At 39.7% G+C, this 23,527-nt stretch overlaps 1 protein-coding gene across 1 annotated transcript; it reads left to right on the top strand.

Annotated features, from left to right (window-relative positions):
- Positions 1 to 125: 125 nt before the first annotated feature.
- si:dkeyp-61b2.1 (uncharacterized) lies at positions 126 to 22,281 on the top strand. Its single transcript, XM_052101491.1, has 6 exons — positions 126 to 184; positions 644 to 987; positions 1,724 to 1,855; positions 2,612 to 2,631; positions 14,260 to 14,443; positions 19,868 to 22,281. The coding sequence occupies exons 1-6, from the start codon at positions 126 to 128 to the stop codon at positions 20,086 to 20,088; spliced, it is 960 nt and encodes a 319-aa protein (XP_051957451.1). The 3' UTR covers positions 20,089 to 22,281.
- The last annotated feature ends 1,246 nt before the right edge of the window (positions 22,282 to 23,527 follow it).

The following is a 23,527-nucleotide window of genomic DNA, read 5'->3' on the forward strand; positions in this document are numbered from 1 at the left end:
CAAATGAGATTGAAGTGTCTTCATGCACTTTGGACCACAATCGTGTGTGCCACTGCAAACCAGGATTCTTCTGTATGCCTTCAAACAATTATTCCACATACTGCAACAAACCATGTTATCCGTGTATGCCTGGCACATTCTCCAGCAAACCCTCTTTGAGCTCAACCTGCACGCCTCATACAGAGTGAGTACTATTCATTCATATTAGAGAAAAGAAAAATCATGTTTCTTATATCAGTCTACCTCTAGTTTGTATATAACATGATAAGATAAAGGGAGGAAATAAGCCATTTTACTGATATTACTTTAATGAGCAAATAGCATTAAATTGCATACTGGTTATCAGAAAAGGCTTGTCAGTCATTTAACATTTCAACGGTAAAGAGGGAATGAAGATGCAGCAAAATTCATATGATGTGAAACATTAGAGTCACGCAAGGTCACAAACAGCAGAGTCACCCAGTTTCACTGTCTCTCCCTTTATCTCACACTCATGCATAATACATCTTTCAGATCTCTGTATGTCACTTCTGTACTACAGTACAGATTGTTAAAACTACAGTGCAAATCAGATTAAGCTGGTATTATAGTATTTTTTAAACCTGCTCATGTCTCATACTGACTCTCTCTGCCTCTTTCTAAGTTGTGCACGTTTGGGAATGATAGTGCTCACAGAGGGCACAGCGACTCAGGACAGAGAATGTGGGCATCCTGTGACCACTCCTACTCCCTCCATCATCATTACCACCATCTCCTCCTCTACAGACTCCACCCTCAGTCCCAGCACTACAGACTTCACAACCCAGACAACACCCAACTTCATCACTATCAAACCCATCACCTCCCCGTCAATGTCACGTCACTCTTTCAGATCTCAGCAGAAGCCTTCCAGTCCACTGGCTACAGAGACACACCGACTGTATTTGCGGTCTACAACCGAGACGACCTCTTCCCCAAAACTTGATGCAAACACAAGTATGAGTGAAGGTGATTTTGGGATGCATTGTTCTCTTGATGCACTCCTTTTTAAAACCTTTTTTTAAAAACAATGTGTAAAATATTTGGTATCACTTTAGAATAAGGTCTACATTAGTTAACATGAACTAATAATGGACAATAGTATTTTTTATCAATTTGCATCAGCCAAGATTAACAAATGTTAATGTTCAAAAACATTGTTTATTGTTGGTTTATGATACATATGTTAACAAATATAATCTTATTGTAAAGTTTTATGGAAATATTATATATTGTGACATTGTCTTATGACAATAAATGCACAGCCCCCTCCCAATTTGCACAAAAATCTATATTAGCAATTAGCATTGCTGTTATGTGAATTTTTATTTATATATAGAGAATTATTTATACTGTAGTAATACTTGTTGCACTGCCTTTATGCTTATTTAATAATAATAATAAAAATAGTACAGTAATATTTATGAAAATCTAATGGGAATCCCTAATCATTGATAGTGTAGTGCTCATATGAATAATTTTTTCTATTAGATTTTTGTGTGCAATGTGAGATTCACCCATACATCTCTTTCTATTCATAATTCATTGCTGGAATATAAATATCTTTATTTTTTATATAGATTAAAAGTATTTATTACATTTGATCAGAATAACGCTAAAAGAAATGAACACTGTATTTCTCGTTGTCATCACAAGGTGGCAATCTAACATTTATTGTTTATATATTTTTTGTATTTTTGCATAGACTTCATATCCAGTGAAACACTGTCCTCTGTTCTGCCACTGTGGATCTTATTGTTGATACTCCTGTTGGTGATGACAAGCATCTGTTTGTTTCGGAAAAGAACAGCACAGAAAACAATTGCAAAATGCGCTGGTATGATATAAAGACTATATCTGTTGTATGTTATGATGTATGAATGAAGAAAACACATATGAATACAAATAACCAGGGGTCCCACAGTCATGCATGGAAAACCTGCAAATATCAGGGAATTTTCCAATTAAGGTTTACAGGACTGCAAAAGTCATTCAATTCATTTTTAAATAAAGTTTTTCGAGTTATGTTCTGCGCTAAAATATTTAATTGGCTATACAGTATATTGTTAGATATTCATCATCTAGATACTGTTTTGTGCCTTAGTTCCCAATAGTAAACTTGAATCTGTTTGTTTGTATGCAAATGTTTAATACCTCACATGGAAAACCACTTCAGAAATCTATAATAGCAATATAATGTGTGGGTTCTCTATATAACACAGTATAAATCTGAAAAGGCAATTCTTTGTCAGCAATAATTTGCATGCTTTTGTAATTTTAAACAATAAAATCTTAAGTGCATTTTACATGCCATAACCAGGTTGGAATCCACCCAGAGCACTAGTTACAGTAAACCACATCGAGTTGACTTGAACATGCTTTAATTCCCATATGATCACACTCAACACAAACTTTCACAGCCTTTCAGAATGACATTCCTTTAACGCATGCTTGACAACGTGAGAAACCACAGAACGCCTAAGCATGCAGCAGACCGTTTACACAATCACCATGCATTCATGAGCTGCTTACACTGTCACACACACGACACATTGCATGCAGTATATTTAATATTTTCTTGCTTTCATTTTAGGTTTCCTATCGGCACAGCATGTGAGTACTTTTTTGTTATTCATCACAAACAAAAAATTGCCTGTAACCTGATTTGATTAGTCTACATATTTAATTGTTTATGTCCCATTTTTATTTACTGTATGTTATGTCCTTTGTTTCAACTAAAAATGAAAAATTCTGTTATGATTTACTCACCCTCGTAGCACTCAGTACAAGTGATTTCTTTTAGTTTAGAATGGATTAGGTTCGGAACAGAGAACCGGATCTTATTCAGAACCAAAGAAGAAGAACTGGTTCCAAAAAAATAAACAATAAACAAAACCGAATAATCGTTTAATTTTTCAGTTCCGTTAACATTTCTTGAATGGGCATTCTTCCACCCATGTGGACAGAATACCATACTAAAATTCTCAGACAGTGTAACACCGCTATTGAATCAGCAGCACAAAACATGCAGCGTGACAGGATAGTCCGATTCCCTAAAGAATTACTCTTATGAGCTGGTTCTTTTGAATTTACCACGTGACCAGTGTAGTCTGATTCACGAGTGAACGACTCTTTGAGCCGGTTCTTTTAATCTACATGGGGAAACATACAGCGTGACCAGCAATGTCAGATTCAAGAATCGAAGCTTGCTCCTCCCGAGAGCATCCTGCACTGTTTTTGTTGGTTTTTGTTGATTTGTTCCGAGACGTAAATATCTTTGTCTTGCTAAAAGCACTTTTATTGCGTTCTCTCAAAACACGAACAAGCTGCACTTTACGTTCGTTTTCGTTTCCCCAGTTAAATAAGCGCACTGGCTTGTAGGTTCGAAAACCCAAGCTTCGAATCCCTCCGATGTAAACTTAGTTAAAGGTTGTGATTTTTGGTGTTGCTTGGTCTTGAGCCCTGTTTATTTATATCTATAAATATTAATATATATCCATTATTTATTTATTTATATATATATATATATATATATAGTTTTTGTAATGTTTACCTCTAGATTGATCAAAATGCCATACTCTTGTGATAAGGCACATGTCTTGCAAATGCTGATGCCCACTCTTCTTGCATAGTGTGCTTGGGGCTATAGCATGTTACCAAGCTGTTGAAACCCCTTTAAATGGCTTGTACTGTGTCACATTAGGGCCACAACTGTGTGAGGCTTGCCTGGCTATGATCCATCAGCATGCACATAAGGGTAAGGAACCTGCAAAACACAGAACTTATTCCTTTGCAGCAATGGAGTATGCCCCCAAGCATTTTGATTCTGACTACGAACATGACACCGATGCCATGTCTATTTATGCTGGTCAGGACATAGATGAAGACTCAGCCTCTGTATCACATTCAGCCCATCATGGCTCAGATGATCTCTCTGAACATCATGAGGGTGAAGCATTATCTGTATCATCAAATATACAGGTTCTCATGAGAGAGTGCTGGAAACTCTTGGCATTGATCCTGACAATACCAACATTCCTGGTAGAGTTTATGCACCCCAGTGCCCTGAGTTTTAACAGGCTCTGACTCAGACCTGGACAAAAGTCTGTACAAGGTTCAATTTATCAAGCAGTTGCAAACCCTGGACTTTTATATCTTCCCCTGATAAGCTGGGGCTGGACCAGTACCCTCCGATGGATCCCATAGTTGCTGCTATTGTGCTTCCGGATAAGGAAATTATTGGAAAGGTTCCACTTTGTCCCCCAGGCTCTCACCGTGTGGCAGATAATTGATTGAAAGATACTTATCTTACATTAGTAATGGTGGCTCAATTGCTGAATGCATCTACACTGCTTCAGTCATATGAGCAGGTGCTGCTTTCTTGACTTTCATCAAACGATGAATCTGAGATAATGGAGGAGTATTCTCAGGTGTATTCATTACTTTCTCTCTTGCATGCTGAGATGGCCCTGCAAATGGCAGGCCCTTGGCCAGAATCATCTTCTCACGGAGGCACTTGTGGCTTTCCCAGTCAAAAGTGCCAGCTACCATCCAGAAGCCTTTCATGGAGCTGCCCATCCCCCCAGGTCAGGCGTTTGGTCCAGGGGTTGGATCTATCTTGGAGCAGATGCTTAAGCACTGGAAGGATAGAGAGGTTCTCCAAACTTTCTTAAGACCTCCTGTCTCGAGCCACCAGCCTCAACGTTATTGGCTGCAAATACATCAGGCCTCTTTTGTTCCTAGAACCCGCTTTGGTCCATCAACTGAGTTACCACTTTCTGAGCAAAGGCATGGCCTAAACCAGGCCATAGTGCCACAGCAGCACTGGAATAAATCCCATGGTAGGCACATTCCCTCCCCTCAGAAGCCAACTGAGGCTTCCTCGTCTCATATGGGGGGAACACATCTGTCAGCCTGATGGGTGAGGCCCCAGTATTGAATGCTTCTCCCACAAACAAAGATCAGAGTGCAAGCAGCTAGAGGAGTCTCCTTGATTTTTAAAAACAATGCTGCAAGGATACAGACTCCAGTTCTGAAGCTGGCCACCTGTCATCAGGGGCATTCTCATGACATCTGTGACAAACCCAGAAAAACATTAAGGCCTTCTTATGGAGATTGCATTCTGTGACAGGGCGGAGGGCGGGGCTGGGTTGTGATTATACATACCCGGACCCTTATTGGGCTAATTAAGCCTCCGAGAGTGATTAAAGGCTGACTGCGGAAGGTTGTGCGACGAAAGAGAGATTGTTTACGGTATCGACTTAATGCCTAATAATTCATATAGTTTGCGAAGTGTACAGAACAAAAACACACATGATGGTCATCTGACCGTAAACAATCTCTCTCTCGTCACACCACCTTCCGCAGTCGGCCTTTATCCCTCTCGGATAAAGGCCATAGCATGTGTCCTGTAGGCCATCAGTCCAAGTCTATGGTACACAATCTGGGACTTTAGATTAAAATGCCTATACATCCAGAGCAAAGGACCAAAACCTTCGGTTTGCTTTCAATGAGCCTAAGAATATATTGTTTGGCAGCCCTAGTCTGTTTCAATGCGGCACTGCGTTCAAGATGAGGAGCATATTTTACTGTTGTAAAGTAAAAGGAGCACATGTTCAAATGTTCATCTCTGAGGCTATTGTGCTTCTGGGTAAAAATATGATGACATTGATTTGAAAATGATTAGTACATTTTTAACAATTTACTGCCATTGCCTTGTTAATATGTAATCTATAAAAAATAACAGTAGACCAATTAATAATAATAATAATAATAATACATTTTATTTAAAGCGCCTTATCAGGACACCCAAGGACACTGTACAAAACAGATAAAAACCATTAAAACAGTAAACAATAAAATTGGCAAAACAACATTGAGGTGATATGGGTCAGGCGGAATATGATTGTCTAAACAAGTGAGTTTTGAGTTTGGATTTGAAAAGATTAAATGAGTTGATGGTACGAAGATCTGGAGGGAGGGAATTCCAAAGATGGGGAGCAGAGCGACTAAACGCCCTGTTCCCCATTGTGACAAGACGAGCAGGGGAACAGAAAGATGGCAGGTGTGAGATGACCGGAGTGAACGAGTAGGGATGTTTAAATGGAGAAGATCTGAGATATATAGAGGAGCCATGTTATGAACTGCTTTGTAAGTAATGAGAAGTATTTTAAAGATGATCCTCTGTTTGACAGGAAGCCAGTGAAGTTGTTGCAAGACGGGAGTGATATGATGAAAAATAGGGGTCTGAGTAATCAGGCGTGCAGCAGAGTTCTGTAGGAGCTGCAGCTTCTGGAGCGACTTATTAGGGAGGCCAAACAGGAGTGAGTTGCAGTAATCTAACCGAGATGTGATAAGACTGTGAACCAGGATGGCGGTGGTTTTTGGAGTAAGAGAGGGACGGAGGCGGAAATGTTACGCAGGTGGAAATAGGCTGACCGGGTGATGCTGTTAATGTGAGAGTGGAAGGATAAAGTGCTGTCAAGGACTACACCCAGACTCTTAACCTGAAGGGAGGGAAGGATAGTTGAGTTATCAATGGTAATGGAAACTTTATTAGCTTTAGAGAGGGTATGAGGTGTGCCCACCAGGAGGACTTCGGTTTTTGAACTGTTCAGTTTGAGAAAGTTGGATGAAAACCAAGAGTGAATTTCTTGGAGACAGAGGGTAAGAGAGGTTGGCGGGAGTAAAGAAGATGGTTTAGTAGAGAGGTAGAGCTGGGTGTCAGTCCACAGTAGCAATGAAATTTAATGTTATGTTTACGGAGGATGTGACCAAGAGGGAGGATGTATATGATAAAAGGAGAGGCCCCAATACAGAGCCTTGGGGCACTCCAGTGAGACGGGAAGGTAACGGATTTCTGGGTTTTTAGTTGTATGAACTGTGTGCGATCAGAGATGTATGAAGTAAACCAGGCTATGGGAGTGTGGGTGATACCAATAGATGATAATCGACTGAGAAGGGTGGGATGAGAAATGGTATCAAAAGCTGCTGTGAGGTCCAGAAGAATGAGAATTGAAAGTAACCCAGAATCAGAAGCCATAAGAAGGTCATCTGAAATTTTGATGAGTGCGGTTTCAGTGCTGTGAAGGGACGGAAGCCAGATTGAAACTGCTCGTAGATGCTATTCGACATGAGGTGAGTATGAAGTTGAAAAGCAACTGTTTTTTCCAGGATTTTGGATATGAAGGGTAAATTAGATATGGGACGGAGATTGCTAAAATTAGTGGGGTCCAGACCAGGTTTTTTCAGAATGGGTGTGACCGAGGCAATTTTGAGTGAAGGGGGACTGAACCAGAGCTTAGGGAGGAGTGAATAATCTCAGTGATGAGAGGGGCAAGTGAAGAGCAGCAGGATTTAACCAGGCTGGTGGGAAGTGGGTCAAGCTGACATGTGGAGGGTTTAGATTTATGAATAATGTCCGAAATGGCTTGAACAGAGGGAAGGTCGAAACTTGAAAAAGTAGTAGTTGGGAATGGATAAGGGTGTTAAAGTTGCCTCCAGAAGCAGCAGCTCCAGATGAGGTCAGGTCTTTATGGATGTCTGTAATTTTGGAAACAAAAAGGACATAAGTTTATTGCAAAAGTCTTGAGATTGCATATGGTAAGGAAGAGAATCAGGAGGTTTTGTAATGGAGGTGAGGAGGGAGAACAGAGTTTTAGAATTATGATGATTAGAGTGGATTAAGTGTGAGTAATAAGCAGATTTAGCTGAAGAGAGAGAATCCTTATACAAATTGACATGTTCCATGTACATATTTTTATGAATGGTGAGTCCAGTTCTGTTAGCAAGACGCTCCAGCTGACGGCCCTGGGATTTCAGAAGACGAGGGCGGGAGTGAACCAGGGTGCTGAACGGTTGAAGGAGACTGATCTGAATCTCATAGGAGCATGAGTGTCCAAGAGAGTGTGAAGGTGTTTGTTATAGTGGGAAACTAATTCATCAGGTGAACAGCAGGCAGGTACACTTGGAAAATTATTGATATCAGATGCAAAGGTGACAGTGTTAATGTCCTTGATATTCCTGAAAGAAATGGTGCGAGGAAGAGTCAGTTTAGATAGCGGAAGGGTGATCTTAAAAGTAATAAGCATATGGTCGGAAAAGGCAACAGAGTGAGTTTTACAGGCAGAGGGATGACACCGAACAACAGACTAAATCCAGTATATGCCCCCACAATGAGTTGGAGAGTCGATATATAAATGCAGACCGAGGCTTTCCAGGCAAGATGAAAATTCTCTGGAGAGCGGAGAACTGATATTATCCATATGAATATTAAAATCACCCAGGATGATTAAGTTATGAGATAGAGTTGAAAGATGAGTGAAAAGCTGAGAAAAGTCATTTAGAAAAGCTTTGTTATATTTTGGGGGACGGTAAACAGTGACCACAACTGTGGGCTAGGGTCCGGGCAACAGTGAGGCAGAGTACTCAAACGATGAAAATAGAGGAGAAACAGGAATCGGCAAAACTTTCCAGGTCTCGCGATGAAACAATGCGAGACCTCCGCCACGTCCAGAAGCACGGGGCTGGCAATTGTAAACAAACCCGGCGGGCAGACGCGTTAAGGGAATAAAATCATTAGTCAGCTGCCAGGTCTCAGTCAAACATAAAAAGTCAAGATTATAGTCCATAATGACATCTCTGATTAGTGGACCCTTGTTGTTGAGAGAGCGAGTGTTCAAGAGACCAAAGTTCACGGTGGCAGAGCTACTTTTATAGGCAGAGTTAGCCACTTTAGGGAGACTAGCCAGACTACTGTGATTAGCACCTCGGCTGGGGTTGCGAGAACGACGGCGTGTGGAAAACCAAGTTGGAATGGAAGAATAAGAATTCTTGTAAAAGCGCTTACCGCGCGGTCCACGATGAATATATCTCCGGTTCGGCTGGAAAAAGATGTCCGATGGAATGGAGCAACCAGATGGGGGCTGGAGGACATCAACATGGCGTCGGAGCTTCAAAAGCTCAGCAATTACGATGTAATTGAATCCAATTTGATTTTTTTACTCTGATTACATAATCCAGATTACATGTAATACATTACTACGCAGCACTGAAGGCAAAAATGTTCTAGACAACACAACAGTGGTAGCCTATAGAAACCATCAAGAAGGTCTAGGTTCCCTTTGAATCCACTACATGACTCAGGCTCTGCTTCTGTGGGCATAGCAGAATCTGGCCTCCCTGCGAACAGCACATATTCCAGGAACACAGTGGCCGATCTTCTGTACAGAGGGGGTCCACCACAGGGGAGAGTGGAGATTACATCCAAGAGAGTTGAGTCTCCTGTGGAAGAGGTTTGGCCGAGCACTTGTGGACCTTTTTGCCACCGCAAAGAAAACTCTGTGTCAGCTGTGGTTCTCAATAGCCAATCCCCCAGAATCACTTTGGCTGGACACCTTTGCCCATGATGGCCAAGCGTACAACTGTATGCCTTACCTTCATTTCCTCTGATTGCGGCTACTCTAGACAGAGTTCAGGAAGCGATGGAAGGAAGGGATGGCTCAACTGCCACTGGTATGCAACAAAGTAGTCACTTCTGGCAGGTCCCCATGGGAGCATCCCCAGAGATCAGATCTCATATCGGAGGCACGCTATGGCAAAAGAACCCCTCACATCTACGTCTATGGGCTTGGCAGCTAAACGGCGCGATTGGAGCCAGAGTCCTGCAACGGGTCACGTATAGAACGACTCGTATAAAAAGTGTCTAAAACGGGTGGATTGTGACATTCCTAAAATTCACGGGCAGGGAGGCGGGTGGATAATGAACTCCTTGCGGGCGGGTAGTAGCGGATGAAAAATATGTGCAATATTTGTGTCTAAATTACCATTACACATTCGCAACAATGATATGACCTTTGGACCCATTACGTCACCACTGCGACAGTGCGACTTTCGTTGATGCTTCTCGTAGCGTAGTTGGAGCGTTGCAGGAGTAGCTATGGATGAAGTAAAAGTAAAGTTGGTGAGCGGAGTATATAAAATTGTTGACAACAAGTCTTTAAAGGCAAAATCGGATGTGTGGAGAAAGTGTGGTGTAATACGTGATCAGGAAAATAACATCATAAGCGGATTTGCGGCTTGCAAAACATGCCATAAAGTTTTGCCGTTTGATAGCCGGAAGCTGGGCACATCTTCTCTTAGGAAGCATGTCGAGACTTGCAGTAGCACAGCAGGGGTTTCCAGTGCTACAATTGACAGGTATTTTGCCAAAGGGTACAAACCTCCAAGAGGGGAAGACAAGGAGGCGATAACACAATTTTTTTCTTGTTCTTTTTTTAACATTTTTTATTAATAGGTCTATTTATGCTATCAGGTTCCATAGCCTATTTAGGTGCCGATGTAGGCTACTTGAATGGCGCAAAACAAAGCGCACTTTAGCCTGTTTCATTTGCCCATTCATGAGGCTATTGTGATGTTGAGAGAGGTGCGAGATAAAAAATAAATCACTTTAATTGGAATGATTTTAGTGTGTGTGAGTTATCGTGGGCACGGGTGAAATATTAACGGGTCTGGGCGGGTGCGGATTTAATTTTGGTATTATCACGGGTGATGGGTCGGATCTGGTGCTGAACTTTGCGGGTACAGGCGGGGGCGGGTCTCCAAAAATGGACCCGTGCAGGACACTGATTGGAGCAGTCTAGAGCTCCTGCCTGCTTTAGTAGGTGTCCTAGAGCTCAAGAGCACCTTCCACCAGGATGGCTTATGTGAAGAGGTGGCAACTGTTCTGTCGGTGGTGTAGTGATCTGGGCCTCTCTCCTGAATCTTACAGAATTGCAACAATCCTTCATTTTCTGCAGATGTTATTTGAGGCTGGATAGGCTGCATCCACTCTTAAGGTGTATGATGGGCCCATTGACAGGCACTGTCTGCTGACATGGTTTTTATAGGGCATCTGCAGGTTGCCACCAAGGAGGTTACCGTAAGTTTCCTGGTTTTGTCTTTTAAGACTTTCTGAGCGGGAGGAATTCATGCACTGTCAGTCAGCGACAAGTGCTATAAATTGAGCCCCAATAGGCAGAGTATGAGACTTAGATCCAATCCACAATTTTTTAAGAAAACTTTTCCCCTGGATTTTGTCAACACAACATGGTTATTTCAGCATTTTCTCCCTCCACTTTCTCGGTAGAGGAAAGGCACTTCATTGCCTAAAGCCCAGTGAGGGCCATAAGGACCTTTTGTGTCAGAGGACTCTCCACTGACCAGCTTTTTGTGTATTTTCAAGAGAGTAAAGGGCAGACCTCTCCTTTGGCAGTTATTTGTGCAGCTGCCAACAGGTCATCAGCTGGTACATTTACCAGGTTTTACTAAGTCAATGTGGCTGCGTCGCATGGATTTGGGCCAGTGGTACTTTAGCTCTGGATACATAGCAGGTGATGATGCTCACATTTCTGAGTCTTGGGAACCGATGTCCTCTGGTATAGTCCCATGAATATTGTGACTAATATATTCCAGAGAGTGAAATAGAACGAAGGTTACTCGTGTAAACACATTTCTATGAACAGAGGGACTATGCTAGTCCAGCTGTCGGTTACCTCACTGCCTCGTGAAGACTCGAGGAAGGGGTGTGCAGCATGCAGGTGTTTAAAGGAGTGCTATGCACAGTTATATGTAATTCCTCTGATAATTCAATCTTGGTTCATTCTGCTGCGAGGCGGAAGGAATTCCCATGAGTATTGTGACTAGCATAGTCCCTCTTTTCAAAAAGCCGCGCTTATGCAAGTAACCTTCTGGTCAATGCAAAATGTACTGGACTGCAAGTCATTCATTTAGTCAGGTCAGACTAAAAATGAAACAAATTGTTACTGTGTTATCTGTACTTAAGGCTTGTGAGATTTAAATCAGAGTAATTTACAGACACACATATGTTTTGTTGTAATTAGTGATATTTTATTAAAAAAATTATGAACTTTCCCAAGAATCTGTTCTGTTACAATCTGAAATGGTTTCATCATATGGTAACAGACTGCTGAGGGCAGTGCAGCCAATAAGAATAATATTTCTTAGTTCCGCATATTTCTACCTCAAAAGGACTAAATAATCATTAATGGATTTGTTAAGAGGAATCTGAAAAGAAATGGTTAAATTCTCTATGATTTCCGCACCTAGGAACAGGTGTCCAGGGTTCTCTTTTCCACGCAATGAAAGTAGATATGACTAGTAGCTGTCAAGCTCTAAAAAGGACAAAGAAACATCATAAAAGTAGACTTTTAAAGCCATATAATAGCTTTGTATGAGGAACAGTCAAAAATGTTTTTTCTTTCTGAAAATGTGCCTTCTGTTCTAGCTCTGCCACATTATGTGCCACATTTGATTTGAGGAAAAGTTTTCAGTGAATGACAACTTAAATTTCAGTCTGTTCCTCACACAAAGCTGTCATATGGCTTCTGGAGACTTGGAATAGTCGTAAGGACTACTATTATGGTGCTATTTCCCTTTTTTAATGGGTTTGAAATGACATGATAGTGATTAAATGATGATACAAGTTTATTTTAAGGTAAACTATCCCTTTAATGTAGGGATGCACCGATATGGAAATTTTGGCCTCTACAATAATGCTAATTAATTATATTTGGAGGCCGATAGACAATATATTTGCCTATAAATCTAAATCATATAAATCAACATTCTGTGTGCCAGATTACAAAAACAAAAGGCTCAGCTTATAAAGCCACATCCAGAGCACTTCAAATGAAATCAAACATACAAGGGGATAAGTAAGGGTTAATGCCCGACGAGGTGTCCATTGTCAGGTTTTAATGGACAACGGCGAGGTGTGAAGCGGCCGACGCGCAGCGGAGGGCATTAACCCGCTTATACCATGGTCACTTGCCAAATAAAACATTTTTAAAACATTAGTTTATATTTTAATTAGGCTAAATCTAGTTTTTACAAATAATAACTTGCCTGACGGTTTATTTAGCAACCGGAGATATTATAGTCCGCTCAGCTTGTAGAACCCTTCAGGTTCAAAAATGCATTTTTTTTTCATGAAACACAAAGGTAGGCATAGTTATTTTTTATTACACATAAAACAATTAATCGGTGTCAGTTATAATATTGAATTCCCTTATATGGCGGTTGATACCGGCTCTCAGGCTCCTTAGGCTTGAAACGCTGTACTCTCCTCCTGCCTTGGTTGTCTGGACAGCTGCGTAAAACTCCCGCAGGGTCTCATTCAGAGCAGCAGCGGTGTAATTTTCAAAGCTGGAGTCCATTTCTTTTTGAACAATAAAGTCTCTGAGTGTATTTACTGCCCATTTCGTATTTTTTTTCGTGTTGATCTCATCTTTTTCGTCTTCTATTTGATTCAATTCTCCGGTGTTATCTCTTTGTGTCGTTTCTCCGTTTTATTTACATTTTTCTTTCTTCAGCAGCATCCCAGTCGTCAAAGTTGTCATATTCTCCATAAATGTTAAAAGAAATAACGAAGTCGCTCATTGTTGTATTATTAGGCTATGTAATATCTGACTAACGTTAGATGTTTGTTTTGATAGAGCAAATTGTTAACGGATACTTTGACTGCCTGTTGCTGTAGTTACTCACAGCTGTTGTAGGCAGCGCATTTATTTATTAATTTCTAATGGTAAACAGGCAGTTTCACCAGAACTACTTTACTAGGTGTCCTCTATCACTTCTTCACACCCTGCAGCCAATCAGAATCGAGTATTCACCCAGACCATGGTATAATTGCTTTTATTTAAAAACAACTTCAAATGCATTAAACAAGAAACCTGCAAGGAAACATCGAAATCTTTCATTTCTCATGATCACTTACCAAATGTAGCCTACTTTGAACCAGTGCCAGTTTACATTCTTATGGCCAACTTTTTTTTATTTAAAGTCTATTGACTCTACAATTTATAATAAAGACTGAATAAGAATGCAAATAAGTCTCAAACTCACTATCAACATGATAATATGCTTTAACATACAAAAAGAATAAAGAAACTAAATGCATTTGTCGCATGGATTAGTAAAATGGAGTGTTTACTAAGATCCAGTATGAACTTCTTAAGCAAATCTACAGCGTGTTGATGTGCCACGTCATACAGAAGGCACCAATCAAAACCCTTATAGTGTGTGCCTGAAAATGACTCCATATTTCAGCCAGATTGTCTTATCGGGGCGATAACCGCTAACTTTAAAATTCACATTTATCAGCAGATAACGATATGGCTGCCAATTTATCATGTATTCCTACTTTAATGTAAAATGTTTAACAGGCATGTTATGTTTTTGCAGGAAGATCAATATATTTCCTCCAATTTCCAGTCCCAGACATCAGAGGATCGCAAAGTTGAGGCTGAGTTACTACACGGCAGTGATGTCAGAGAGAACAGAACCCAAAATATGGGGCTGATGTCACCTTCCGGGGGTGTCCAGCAGGTCAGCAATGGGAAGGGTGAAAATGTCAGCAATACTGTAGGTGAGTCCTATAAACCCTTTTTTCAGCATTTAGAGCCATGAGCGCAGACTTCAATCTATGTATATTAACGTAAATATAAGACACTTTGCTGTTACATGTGTGTAAAGGATTCAATGGGAAGGAGGCGGCGAGAACCGGCTTTTCAATATAAATAATATTTTAATGAGAAAGTTAAAACAGAAGACACAAACACACATGACGGACATGTCCGTAAACTATCTCTCTCTCGTCGCACCACCGTCTGCCATCGGCCTTTATCCCTCTCCAAGGCTTAATTAGCCTGATAAGGGACCGGTTGTGTATGATCACGACCCGGCCCCGCCCTCCGCTCTGCCACAATGTGTAAACATAAAATTAGATGTTTGACAGAATGTTCAAGCTTCACTATTCCATACAAAACATTAAAAAGCACAATAAAATGTGTCATGTGACTGATCGCAACGTGGCAAGTTTGCAATTATACGTGACCACAAATGAGATTTGAGATTTCTTAAAATCTATCAAATGGCTTCAAAAGACTTAAACTACAGTTCCCAAGTCAGATGTACTACTTTTATAAAACTTTTAAAGCTGAAACGCTCTTCACATGTATGTTAATGCAGATGCTTCTAGCGATGCATGCTAGTCAGACCGCAATTCATATGTACACGTACATACTAGGGCTGGGTGATATATTGAATATTAATGATACAATCGAGATCATTTTGCTGACAATGTAAATTTGAAATGTATTGTGAATATTGCGATGATTTTAGTGTGCTTTCATTTGGCCATTAAGTTTCATAAAGAGCGCATCAGTAAACTAATTTCACGATCCTTCAGGGCTGCACAATTAATCAAAATAACATCAACATGGTGAGTTGGTCATATGTGATTATCAATCCACAAAAGGCTGTGATTTAAAGACAGATAAACAGTATGTGTGTGATTCAGAACAAACCGGTGACGCGCTGATCTGTTTGCGTGGCGGTGCTCTCTGATCTGTTCACGTGTAATACAGGATCAAACAGTCGTGCAATTCCAAACATTAGTAAACGCTACATTATTATACAAATCTATAAACGTGGCACCTGATAACAGAAAAGGAGGAGATTACAGCATTTCAGGAAATGCAGAACATTGTAAATTGTCAAATACACATTGCCTTTTCTGTCCCTGTGTCTCAATCAGCTCCCTAGCTCCCTGTGTCGTGAATCAGTACAGTATATCATGAACACAAATTTGGGCACTGGCAAGGGTGTTCAGCCACTGAACATTGGGACACTTAAGACTCAATCACCTGCGTTCAGTGCATGAACACCCTTGCCAGTGCCCAAATTATGTTCACGATATACTGATTCACAACATAGGGAGCTAGGGAGCTGATTGAGACACAGGGACACTTCCTCAGAGACTCAATCACCCGTGAAACGTTAACAAGCTCGCACATTGAAGCGCGGCTGTTATTAATCAGCACCATCGCTGTATTACTGGCACTCTCATTCATTTTCGTTGAAGATATTCAAATGTACAGCGTTATTATAACAGATAAATGGCATAAACACAGAATAAAAATAGATTGGAGTGTATTTTAAACCTTCTTTTAACAACTTAAATATTTAAAAGATTGTTTTGCTTTCATGGTAATTATGAATGAAAGATATTACAAACAACATCTCTTTTAAAGAGAATATAAGGCTTTGACTTCATAGTTTTACACTTGCGCTCGTCTTCTAACGAGTTGAGAGGCTTCAGAAGACATGACGACATTTCCGGTGAGGCAACATAGGGCGAATTCCAATCGAAAGTAATCATCCCTATGCCCTACTCACTACAAAGGACAGAGCTCTTAATGTGGGCACTCTGAAGGGAGCATGACTTACAGTTTGTATGTAGCCATCACTAAAAGTCTTGTGACAGGGCCCTTTGTGAAACAATTTACTTTGTTACTTTTGTTTGGAACGACACTTTAAGTGGCGTCCCCTTCTCGAAGTGCCCTTCAAGGGTGCAGAAATGCAGTTTGGAAAATGCCCATAGTGAGCAATGATGCTCCCTGGTTTTTACGGTGCATTGTGGGATTTTTTTAGGGAGCAAATATTTTAGTGCACTGGAATGATTTTGCGATTGAGACAGCCCTAAAAATGGCCGACTCCCTGATGACTACTGAACTAAGGAGCTGATTGAGACCACCATGTGTCGAAATAAAAGCTTCTTGTGAAGTTGAAGTCAACAGGACAGACAGTTGTGTAATATGAACGGTACCACAATCTGACGTCTTTGAAAGTCGTGTAGTGTGTAGGAGGCATTGCAGCTGCTTTCTCATTTTCAAGTCCACTATTGTTTAAATTCCAATTTTTACTTCCTGTTATGCTGGGGCTTTTTTCTTTTACAACACTTTTTCTTTTCTTTTTTTTAAATTTCCTTTTAAAGGTCATTGGCAAAACTCAATTGCTTGTGATAACCTTTAACACCCTAAATAACAAAGTGTACACAGAAAAGTGCACAAATACGCAAATATCAAGAGACTTCAATCAAGAAGTGGGGGAAGTGTGTTTACAGCTTCTGTTGGAGGTGATTGGTTCTCCTCTGTTGCAAAACAATAGTCCTGTTCCAAAACTAGTGCGGTGCCTACCCAGACACCATTTTAAAGGGTAAGTTTACTTTAGGCAATTTATCTGCTATCTTGGACCAGAGACTGTATAGAATGAGATGGGACAATGGTACACTAAAGAATTGGAGAAATTGTGTGATCCGAGGCAAAGAAGCACAATTTATGATACGATTGTTGTCAGATTTTACTGCCGATTTGAAATATTTGCTGGTAATCTTGAAAAACAGTTTTAGAAATTTGGGTTTTTACCCATTCAAGTAGATAGGAGCTGTAAAATATTTTCACGCAGAGTGCCAGAGGCCTGACTTGCCTTAAAGAGACTGATCTCCATCGTTTAATGTTAGCATGTTGCTAAGCTAACAAAGAAATACTCTAATATTATTGGGTAAATATTAGGGCTGTCAATCGATTACATTTTTTTAATCGAATTAATTACATGGTGTCTCGAGTAATTAATCGTGATTAATCACATATACAAATATTTGCTGAGAAAGCCCCTCATAACAATAATTCAATATATAATGATTATACATATTTATATCAATATATAATTATACATAGTTATCTTTAAATATTTACAAATTATATATATATATATATATATATATAATAACAAATATTCAGATAAATAAAATGCATTACATTCTTGTGGCAGAAGAGTTAATCATTGATAAGACAAAACAAAAAGCGGCTTTAGAATACAATGTATTGTTTACTACCATATTATTGATCATAAGTCAATCATTGTCATACAGTTCACAGCAATCCATTTCACAAGTGAATTAGTCAATCAGTTGGAGATTTATTAAGAGGGCTTGTTTAATGACCCGTAAATCTACACCTGCGTCAGACATTGTTTTTTTTTTTAATGCTTACAGAGGTAAATTAAAATAAACAAAAAAGGAAAATACATAAATAAACAGTTTAAATAAAAATATCAAATTGTTCAAATATTTCAATACACTTTACAGCTTTCTTGTTACTCAAATTGGAAATTGTTCTTAGGTATTGCTGAACCTCTGAATTAAAAATGAAAACTAATGGTTTATAACCACCATACTTATACTTATGAATACTAAACTTTGCCAACAAAAGTAGAAAATTAATCAAATAATATTCCTTATGAAGAGACGTCATAGCTAAAAAAAAAAAAAAACATTTTCAAAACAAAGTTGAAAGCTGGGAATAATATGATCTCTAACAATCTTACAGAAATCAGACCAAAAACAAGTCGAGTAGGGACAACTCCAAAATAAATGAAAAAATGTTTCCGCCTGCAGACCACAAAATGTACAGAATATATTGACATCACAATTAATAATAATAATTAGTGAGATTGTACTTATAAATAAGTTTGAAGGAAATTTCTTTGATTTGTGATTAAATATTTATGGTGTAATTTCCAAATTTTGCACCATCTCAGTCCAGCCACACCCTGCGTCAGACATGCTTGTGTAGTGTCTCGGGTTCATTGCCTCATAAACATAAAATGTTTAGGTCACTGTGTCAAGTTAAATATAGTTTAATACTCAATCTTTAAACACATCTTGAGATCCCTTAGTTCGCATTTGTGCTCCATCAAGTGTTTTGAACGCAAGAATGTAACGCATGTTTGTGTTGTTCTGCCTACTGAAGTGTTTTCTTCACTGTTCTTTGCTCACACAGCTGAAGTTTCACTTACTGCCCTCTGGAGTAAACAGGTGGTACTACAAGCTTGCATTTCTCAGGAATCTTCCTTATTATGGTCTTTGGTCATTGTGATTAATTGCGTTAATTTTTGTAAAATTAATCGCACTGAATTAACACGTTAAATAGACAGCCCTAGAAAATATCAAACTCTTTATCGATACTTTTCAATATTGAATGAAATGTAAGAATATTTAAAATTTTACCCATGTCATACACTATCTTGGACACATTTTGTCAAAGGGAATCCCTTATGAAAAACGAGTTCATGGCAAATTTGCTGCAAATTCGCTACTGTAAGTGTTCACATGCAGATGAGCTTTGCGGCAAATTTTCATTGGTTGCCAAGGTTTGCCAGAGGTTCACAACTACCGGCGAAGAGCTTCAAACCTCTGCACAATTTGGGGTAAATCAAAAGCTCATTTGCATGTGAAAATAATGAGTGACAAATTTGCTCCTAGTTTGCGGCTAGTTTAGATTTTTTGTAAGGGATGCCTTCTTGAAGATAGATGCGATTTTGGCCTAGGGTATCAGAGAAGGAAGCATAAGTACCTTATGGAACACCCTTTGCATTGGGAGTGCACCAATGAAGTCTCAATGTCAACATGAAACAAAGTTTGCAACCCATAATCCTTTCATAATGTGATATATTTCAGAGGCAAAACCAGATCATCCATCCATCCATCGTCAACCACTTATCCTGTGTACAGGGTCGCGGGGGGCTGGAGCCTATCCCAGCTGGCAAAACCAGATATTCAACGATAAAAAACATTTCGTCTTTTCACTTGATATTATCGATTAGAAACTGATTGGTTATTGGAAAGAAGGTCTGGGCAATATGGTTATAAAAATTATACAGTATCTTGATATTTTTCAACCTATTAACAATATTCAATTAATATCTCGATATTTATGTATTTGCTCTGAAATGGCTTTAAAAAGGAAGGTCGTTTCCAAAGTATTACATTTTGACAAAAGAATATGATGGCAAACCTTTTGCCTTCGTGCACTGATTATTCATGTCAACATTATGTTGACTTAAAAATGCTGTCTAGGTTGGCAGCTAACTAGTATTTGGAACAGAGCGACACTGTTTTGAGCTGGACACTAAAAAGCACATATTTACTTTGTTAATTTATCTGTTTTAGGGTCCATCTATATCTACTCACCCGGAACGGTGATTCTGGGCTCCAACTCGGGTGATAAGCAGGAAGAGGCCAAAGTTTTTGAAGAGAACGTACCCCTCATCAGCACACCTCAACAGGAGTCAACTCCACCTTCAAATGAGATCAGGATACGAATGAGCGCACAGGAAGAGACAGAGGAGGAACTGAGCTTGAGTTTTCCTGTGCCAGCTACTGGAAAGTGAGCACTTGAACATGCGGCTACATGTGTGAACTTCAGAATGGCCTTCAAGACGGTCCCAGGTTGCCTTATCCTTCAAATATGGACCACGAGGCTGTAAACCGCATGGATACTTGAGTCAAAGACAAAGACCTTCCTTACAAAACTGCAAAGATGTAAGATTCCAACACTGGTAATGTGACAGGTTTGATTCCCAAGGAACACAGTTACTGGTAAAATGTACTGGCTAATTGCACTGAAAGTCGCTTTGGATAAAAGCATTTATGAATGCATGAATATACAAGATGAAAAAGTAATGGGTTGTAAAAAAAATGCACATATGGAAGAACATTTATGCTTGAGTAAGTCTTAAATATGTAATAAGTGCCTGAATTTCTGCTGTGATTTTTTTTTTTTTTTTGTTGTTGACTTTTTGGGTCTGTGCCAAAACCTAGTAAGCTGCCTACATAGGAAATTGAAATGGAACCTCATAAGTGACTGATCTGGAATTCTCTACATGGGCAGCAACTCGACTTAACTTGCAATTGATTTCAATACAGGTGACACAAGGGTAATGAGGCGGTACTCTTTTGAGCATGAATATACATGGGAGAAATAGTCAGTTTTCTATTACAAAAAATTATTGTTACTTTTCAGTATTAAACTACAGAGACCCCCTCACACCATGTCATAACCAGATGCGAAATAAGATAAAAAGTATCTTTTCTATGTTCATTTGAGTTTTGTACGAACTAGCCTCGATATGCAATGAGCAACAGGGAATTGTATATTTGACTTGGTTTCTATTTCTGCAGCATTGCACATGGCATCCCCATCCACAAATGAACTCTCATGGGTCTTAATTCCTTCTCATAACAGTATATTAAACTCGCGTTAGCCAGTGACCGTACTAAAAGAGTGTTTCTTAAGGCCAGGGGTGTGAGGTTTACACATACCGTACCAGCTGGCTCCCGTTACATACGAATGCATCAAATAAGTTTCTATTCGTTCACGGTCAGAAAAGTATACTCAGAAACACAACACAGTCGGCAAGGCATGATCCGATCTACAACGCACAAAAACAAAGTATTCCTGGGCCTTTTCAAATGATACCTCCAAAGCAGTGGCGGCTGCTAGTCTTTCAGAGAGGGGAAGCTCATTTTCGGCCTACAATATAAACTTATTTAAAAGTAAATTCTGCCCTACGTTCCTTTTGAGGAAATGCACTGTGACTCTGTCGTACCAACTAGGCGTCTTTTCCAGTGACTTGACCAGTGTCTTCTCAATGGCCAGCAGAGCTAGGCTGCTTAAACGACCTTGGCCCATTGTGTTACTTGGCTCTTGTTGGATGATTCACTACTCTCATCATGTCCCCTAAATGACAGCTCCTGTCGGCCAAGCAAGGATGTTACATCAATAAGGCGGTTTAGGAAGGCCCTGTTTTGTTTGACTGTTTCATTATGTTTAGTCACTTGAACGCGAGCACCTTCATTGATTGCATGCTCAACCCTGATCCTGCCCATGCAACTTAATCTTGCACATGCACTCACATGTTCATTGCTCTTTTCATGTCTTTTATATGCCCTGTCAAAGTTAGACAGATCTCCAAACCCCACTTTTGACCAAACAACACATCCGTGAGATGGTTTCATCAATTTTATTACATTTTATTTGTCACAGCACTTCCAGTCAGCCAGCTAACTTTGTCATACCAGGAGAGCTGAAAAGACCTGTTATTTTTCCCTATTTTTTGCACTAAATCAATCTTAGGTGTTGATCTGCCCTGCTGTTTAATTCTAATTTTTTCCTCGTAAGGAAGACTTTCAAATGGCTTCGCCAAAATCAGGTCGACAATATTAGCACCGTCTGCCATCATGCGCAGTTTCACCCGTACGACGCTAGCCTAGCCTACTGTATGAATGACTGTATGAATGAATGAATGAACGAACGAACGAACGAACGCTCTAAAACAAAATATATTAAACTTGGTAAAACTGAAACAAGGAATGTGGTGTATAATTGTGTGAAATGTATTATGCAAATTGACTAGCAATTTCGCCAAACAAATATAAAGAAATAGGTTGCAGCAGTTTATCTTTCGACTACACTTGAGAAATCCGCGATGGGACTGAGCGCGAAATAGCTTCAGTGACTTCTTATAGTACAGATTCGCTGTCAATCAAAAGGAGATGCAGTCTTTCGACAGATCCTCCAATCATCACGCTGAAGCCCGAGTCCGGCCAGCCCACTCTCATTCACCCCCAGAGACGCTGAGCGTCCGTGGGCGGACATAATCGCAGTATTTATCCAATGACCGTCTATTTTCGGAGCACTGAAAAAAACTGTTCAGAGCAGCCCCGTTGAAGTCAATGGACGCTCGGCTTCAACAGGGAAATGCACTGACACTACGGGAATGTATGAGAAGTAAATCGAGTCAGCCGATCTGCTATATGTAATGTAGCTGATTCTGAACGAACTCGTCTTCGAGATGAACGTGTTCTAACGCATTTTTAGTCAATAAATTGTTTGCACAATAGTACATATTTGACCATTATTTTTTTGACATTATAGGGGAAGCTGAGCTTCCCTTGCAGTCTTAAAGAAATCCCCACTGCTCCAAAGGTAGCTCACTAGGTTTTTGAACAGAACCATTTAGTGTGTTTTAAAACCTGTTTTTTCTCTTAGACACATTGTGTCTGCACACTGTCTATTACAGAGGCACATACAAAAAGGGTGAGAAAAACACCCACAGGTGTTATATCAGGTGTTTTCACATATTATATTTTATAAAACAGAGACAATGTAAATAATATTTGTGTATTGTGACTTGTTTTATTAAGAAAGTAGTCTAGGGTTTAAAACCATGATAATGAATGGATATGTTTCTAAACAGGGTTTTGTTGTGCATGTGTAGGTGTTTAAAATGCATGACTAAAGATACCACACCTTTAGAAAGAAAACCTCACTAATGTAGGAGGTCTGGGAAAACTGTGTTTACTCTGCAACGTTTTACCGCACATATTAAATATAACATGTATCTGGTGTTGCAATAGTGTGCCTTCACAAGGCAACTTCATAACTACATTTCTCACATCCTCTTAATGGGGTCCATTTCAATTTAGTACAGTGTGTGTGTGTGTGTGTGTGTGTGTGTGTGTGTGTGTGTGTGTGTGTGTGTGTGTGTGTGTGAATGCGAGATCATATATCAGTTTTAATTATTAAGTTGGCTTGTGAGAGCCAACTTACTGAAATCCTACTTAAACTTATTATTAGTGGTGCTTGCAAAGCATCACTATTGTAATCTCACATACTTATTAGTGGTGCTTGCAAAGCATCACTATTGTAATCTCACATACTTATTTTTATTTTTATTTTCTTCTTTTATTATTATTCTATCTCGTACAAAACTTCGCACCTAACTCGTCCCACGACCGCTTAGCGTAGACCCACAAATGAGGTGTCAA

Source organism: Xyrauchen texanus, chromosome 32 (genome assembly GCF_025860055.1).
Source record: "Xyrauchen texanus isolate HMW12.3.18 chromosome 32, RBS_HiC_50CHRs, whole genome shotgun sequence".
Taxonomy (NCBI): Eukaryota; Metazoa; Chordata; class Actinopteri; order Cypriniformes; family Catostomidae; genus Xyrauchen; species Xyrauchen texanus.